The following is a 6,000-nucleotide window of genomic DNA, read 5'->3' on the forward strand; positions in this document are numbered from 1 at the left end:
CACACACACACACACACACACACACACACACTCAAACTAAACATATGGACACATACACATTTTCACACTATATACACACACATTAACATACAAACACTCAAACTGCACCAAACATACACACACAGACTATACACATACACACTATACACACACAGTCTCACACTATGCACACACATCAGAATCAAATTGACCTTCTGACCTCGCAAACCCAGGGCAATGTGGTGAGTGGCAAACTCTAGTACTCAATAGAATTGAGGCGATGTCCTATTCTTAAGGGAGTGGAACAGCCTGCAGGGGTTTGGTGTTACTCCTGATGTAAACAATGTATGAAATTAATGAGGATGCAGCAGCGTCGCTTCTCGCTGATTCAACAAAATGTTAGCAATTCCATCAGGAGAGGTCACAGGCCATTTGGTGCAAGAGGAAGCAAAATGTTACACAGGTGCTTCGGGGAAGGCCAACAGTTAGCATTGAGTCAAGGCTGTAGAGACACTGCTTCCTCTGTATGTATCCCTGACCTTGGAGTGTTTGTTAAGGTCATTGTTGAGGGAGCTTTGCTTTCATTTCAAGAGAGTAGAAGATGGGTTACTTTTTGTTTATAAGAGTAAAGGGAACTTTAGGCTGTATCTAACTCTTCACTGTCTCTATCCTGGCAGTGTTTGTTGGAGACAGTGTAGAGGAAGCTTTACTCTGCATCTAACCCCATGCAGTCCCTGTCCTGGGAGTGTCTGATGGGGTACAGTGTAGAGGCAGCTTTGCTCTGTATCTAACCCCGTGCTATCCCTGTTCTGGGAGCGTTTGACGGGGACAGTGTAGAGAAAGCTTAACTCTGTATCTAACCCCATGCAGTCCCTGTCCTGGGAGTGTTTGATGAGTGACGGTGTAGAGCGAGCTTTACATTTCGTTTAAAAGAATAGACGGAGTTCTAGGGACTGTGTGGAAAAGCATTGACATCCATGACTTTTATGAATATTGTGCAAAATTCAGCAAATATTTGTTGAAGCAGACAGTATTTTTGTGAATGGTACACTGTTTCTTTGGCAACACAGCAGTGGAGGTTTAGACTGAAGAAAATTGTCTTTAGAAGATATGCCGAGCTGCTGATAATACCCCATAAACTGATCATTCTGTGAAGTCAAAACAAATGAGCAGACGTATTATTTACTCAGAGGGAAGTGACTGTTTAATTAATTAGTATTTTGGCTAAATAGAGTTGAACGACTGCTTGAGTCAACTGTTTTCTCCAAACTCTCGAACCCACTGGCACTTCCTGCTCCCTAATCTCGGTACCAGCCATAGGCGATTCCCAATCACCATATGCCCAGGGCTGTTTAGCGGTCCTCAAACCCTCAGAACAGCAGGCACTCCATGAAAGCAACCTCCAGCAGGGCAGCTAGAAAGGGAGGTAAACAGGACTTTACCTCCTGGTCTGGAAAGGGATAGCACCCAGGGTTTTACACGTGGAGATATGTGAGTCTCATTCACGTATCAGCATGTAAGTGAATGTACAAGAAGCTTTTGTGCTCCTGAGATGCTGCTGGGCCTGCTGTGTTCATCCAGCCTCACATTCTATTAACAGAATGGGAGAGCTTGTTAAGTGAGGTGAAAGCTTGGGAGAAAAAGCATGTTTCAGAAAAGTTTTAAATGGACAAGGTAGAATGGTGTTTTAAAGAATTGCAAATGAGAAGTGATAGAGAGCTGGAACTTACAGCATTTGATGGGCAGAGTATTAGATCTTAAAGAGAGCACCTTTCATGGCAACATCTCAAAGCACTCCACAGCCAATGAAGTACTCAACATCAACTCATTTGAGAAGCGCGTTTCAAACCAACAACCACTTCCATTTGAAAGACAAAGGCAGCAGATACACTTGAACATCACCACTTCTTGCAAGTTCCCCTTCAAGCCACTCACCATCCTGAGTTGGAACTATATTGCTGTTCCTTCACTGTCACTGGGTCAAAATGCTGGAACCCAAGGATATTGTGGGTCCACCTAGAGCACATGGACTGCAGCGGTTCCAGGAAGGCAGCTCACCCCCACCTTCTCAAGGGCAACTAGGGACAGGGAATAAATGCTGGACCCAGCCAGCAGATTTTTTAAAATAAAAGAACTGTTGTCATGGTGTAGTGTAGGAAACAGGGTGGCCCATTAAGCAAGATCCCACAAGCAGGAAGTTCCACCCATACCTTTATGGATGTAAATTTTAATAATAAAAGACCACAAACCCCTGCTGGGTCTATATTGAAGAGGACAAGGCAGTGCTGCTGATAGCCTCAGGCTGAATTCAGCAGTGGGCTCTAATTCCAAGTGCATAAAATTACAAGTTGGAACACCATTTGGGAGGGCAAATAGCAAGTGTGGGTGCACAGAGCCACCTCTGCAGGCAGATACACCACCAGTGGTACCGCCACAGGAAGATGGTTTTATATTTACTGGGCACATTCCAGTCACAGCTGATAATATCAGACTTTGGGCACAGAAAGATCCCGCCCTGACAAAACTGAACCGCCTGGTGGCGATTGGGGGAAACCAAAGGGCTGTCACAACCAGAGCTGAAACTTTTTTAGACCCGGAGCGACCAGATCACAGTGGAGGACGGAATTTTATTCAGGGGAGGAACAGTGATTGTCCTGAGCAAAGGCTGCAGCCAGGTACTGGCTGAACTCCACTAGGGTCATCCAGGGGTTTCCAAAGTGAAGATGCTGGCGAGAAGTTATGCCTGGTGGCCAGGAATGGATGCAGACCATAGCCGTGTTGGTGGGGACGGTGCGCAGAGTGCCAACAAGGACAGAACTTACTGCCAGCTGCTCCCCCACGTTTGTGGGAACGGCTGGGTAAGCCTCAGACTCGAATACACGTTGATTATGCAAGTCCTCTCGTGGGGTCAATGTTCTTAGTCATAGTAGGCGCCTACTCAAAACAGCTGGACGCGCATAGTATTCATTCATCAAACACAAGGGCGACGACAGAAAAACTGTGCAACTTTTGCAGTACGTGGGCTCCCAGACTCCAGGCTAAGACTGCGCACCAGGTTAAATCTGATCTTCCTGGACCTAGATGGGGGGTGAAATGGCATTAAGAATGACAATGCCAGACACAAGACTCCACTAAACAAGAGGAACAGTTTACTTCAGCAGATGAAGCTTGATGCAGGGTCCACAGGAGGGTAAGGGGCATGGTCAGCATGAGGTTAGGTTCAGTGATGTATAGAGTTTGGGTGTGTGCCATGGTCCTGAATGAGCACGTGGACCATATGAAAGCTGCAAACTCACAAACAGAACAGGAACAAATCATGCCCAGCTCCTTGACAGCATTTCCAACTGTTCTGGGAGTGCGGGGGTTCTCCCTCCCTGCCACGTGCCGAAGAGGCCTCGGAATCTGAGATGGACACAGTGGATGTTGCATCTTGGTACTGGAAGAGGGGAATGAATTTCTCCCGAGAGCCTCTAGGTGCGAGGAGCGGGTTACTGAGTGCTACATGCCGCTGTATCGGAGGCAGAGTTATAGGAAGCTGACCCAGTGCTACAATGCCCCAGGAGGAGGCGGAAACAAAAACAAAAACAATTGGCTTCTGTCCTTGGACTCAGAGGGGGAGGGATGTGCTGACTATGACAAGGTCATCCAGGTGGATAGAATATGAGTTCCCTGATTGGGGCTGTTAATCTGGTCCAATCAGTGGGCCCTGGCTGACAGATACAAACAGGACTGTCAGAAGGTCTGAGATAACAAAGTATGGAGCTGGATGAACACAGCAGGCCAAGCAGCACCAGAGGGTCTGTTCACTCTGAGGGAGCTGAGTCAGTGTCAAGGACTCTCAATGAGTGATTTGGCAACAGGATACCAGCCTCTGTGGACGTATTTCATCAAGAATTTCACTGGTTCATTCCGCTTTGAGTGAAAAGATTATTTCTCATCTCATTTCTAACTGGTCTCGTGGGTATCCTGAAAGTGTGCCTAGACTCCCTCAACCAGGGGAAACATCTTCCTGGCATCGGGTCTGTCCATCTCTGTTTGGATTTTCACGCCTTTTAATCAGATTCCCCTTGCATCGTTCTGAATTTAAGGGTCAGACAGTGGCAGGCTGGGTTTTGCTACAATTTCTGGAGTGAACTTTGAATTGCTGGTTGCAAAGGGACAGAAGGAAAGACCATCACTAGACCCTGTCTGACATTGAGAGCAGGGACCAGTGAATCCAGACTTAAACCAGGAGTGGGAGGAAAGTTCAGAGTCTGCAGAGGAGGAAGGCCGGTGACAGAGAGAGGGAAAGCCTTGAACCAGGCATTAGAGGTAACAAGGGTTTCATCCGCATCTTGAGAAATTCTGCCATCGCCTCCCTTCAAAAAACGTACGTCCTTCACAATCCAGCAGCTTCGTAAGACCTGATGCTAAACAGTCCAGTAAATACAGAAAGAATGCAGTGTCCTGTAGTTGCCCATGCATCCTGCAGCTTTTTTAAAATCATCCTGTGAATAAGCTGCCCCCAAAATCCCAGCAGAACCGACCTGTGCCCTACCTCAGCTACAGATACATTCTGTCAAACATGTTCCCACAGGCTCCCAAAGGCTGGACACACACACAAAATAAAACCCACAGCCACTCGTCTCGCCTGCAAAACGTCCCAGGATGCAGAGAAAGATCCCACAGAAGATAGGGCATGGGGAAGGTGGGGGCGCACACAATGCCCCCTTTAACCAGCTGCTGCACTGCTCATTGGGACCAGCTCGACCCAGAATGTAATGTCCTTCCGTCTGGTGTAGGGAGGAGAGGATTTAATTCATTGATAGTGCATCATTTTTAATGCATCTCTTCTCTTAAAAAAAGCATAAAGCAACACATTTCGCTCCTCTCAATGTGAAAGTATTCCCTTCCCCCACCACCCTCTCTCTCTCTCTCTCTCTCTCTCTCTCTAGGTGGGTGGGGGGGGGGGGGTGCTGTTTTAATGCCTCACTTACCCAGGACCCCAGCGGTGCTTGCTCGGTTGTCAGGCGCCTCTCCCATCTCCTTGCCCGGCTGAGGGCTCCGCTCCGCCTCGGTGTCCTCTCTGCCTTTGCTGGGAACCGGCATCTCTTGCTGTTTACATGGGGGCCAGGGGCTGCTGACCCGCTCTGCCTGGTGTGGTTCCTCTGGGGCTGGACATTCCCCCTCACCCCAGCCCCAGCCCTAGCTCCACACCCCCCCTTTTGAACGCTTTGTGCAACTGCCTGCTCCTGAGGAACAAAATATCCGAAAGACTCACACACTCTGTCTTTTTACACACACACACACACACACACACCACTGAGAAACAGCAAGGTTAACAGATGAAAGCAAAACGCACTGACGGATTAATCATCCGCTTTGTATCCCCGCCCGAACCAGGAACAATGAGAGCAAGAGAGAGGTGGTTAATAGGGGGATTGAGTGAGACATGAACAGGGAGGAGACGGGAATCGTAGAGTGAGAGAATTGTTGAAGATGGAGGGGAAGTCCACGAGAACACACATTAACAGGGAGCCGGGGACGATTTTTAACTCCCGTCACACTCTCAGGAGGGTTAAGTAAAGCAGGAAAATTTTAAATGAGCATCCTGGCGTTTGGAGACGTTGTGTTTAGGGTGTATCAGTCAGACTATAATATGTCATTCACCAGTTTGACGGGTTTATCCTGTAGACATTGAACCTTTCCCAAAGATCTCTCGAAGAGGTTGCCCTCTCTGAGTCTGAAGGCTGTCAGGACAAGGGCCATTCCTGATACTTGCCCCTACATCTCCTCTAATCCAGTGCAGTCCTGAGGGATAGCTGCCCTCCTGAGCATGTTGCTTGCTGGATGAGACATTACACTGAGGGTCTGCCTGCCTTGCTGCCTCAGCTGGGTCACAGAATTGTTACTGTGCAGAATGAGGCCATTCAGCCCATTGTGTCTGCGCTAGTTCTATCCCCTAGTGCCAATCTCTGGCCTTTTCCCCTTCTCCCTGCACACCATTTCTATCCAAATAATCATCATGAGAGCCTCGACTGA

General features: G+C 48.1%; 1 protein-coding gene across 2 annotated transcripts in view; it reads right to left on the minus strand.

Annotated features, from left to right (window-relative positions):
- Positions 1 to 5,162, minus strand: part of ano8b (anoctamin 8b) — a 173,862-nt gene extending 168,700 nt beyond the window's left edge. Inside the window, exon 1 of one of the 2 annotated variants that reach the window (XM_059638576.1) lies at positions 4,956 to 5,162. In XM_059638576.1, coding sequence (XP_059494559.1) covers positions 4,956 to 5,067 — 112 coding nt within the window. In that variant the 5' untranslated portion in view covers positions 5,068 to 5,162. The remainder of the gene's footprint in view (positions 1 to 4,955) is intronic. The other variant, XM_059638577.1, reaches the window with a different exon arrangement.
- Between the last annotated feature and the right edge of the window lie 838 nt (positions 5,163 to 6,000).

This window comes from Stegostoma tigrinum, chromosome 30, assembly GCF_030684315.1.
Source record: "Stegostoma tigrinum isolate sSteTig4 chromosome 30, sSteTig4.hap1, whole genome shotgun sequence".
NCBI classification, from domain to species: Eukaryota; Metazoa; Chordata; class Chondrichthyes; order Orectolobiformes; family Stegostomatidae; genus Stegostoma; species Stegostoma tigrinum.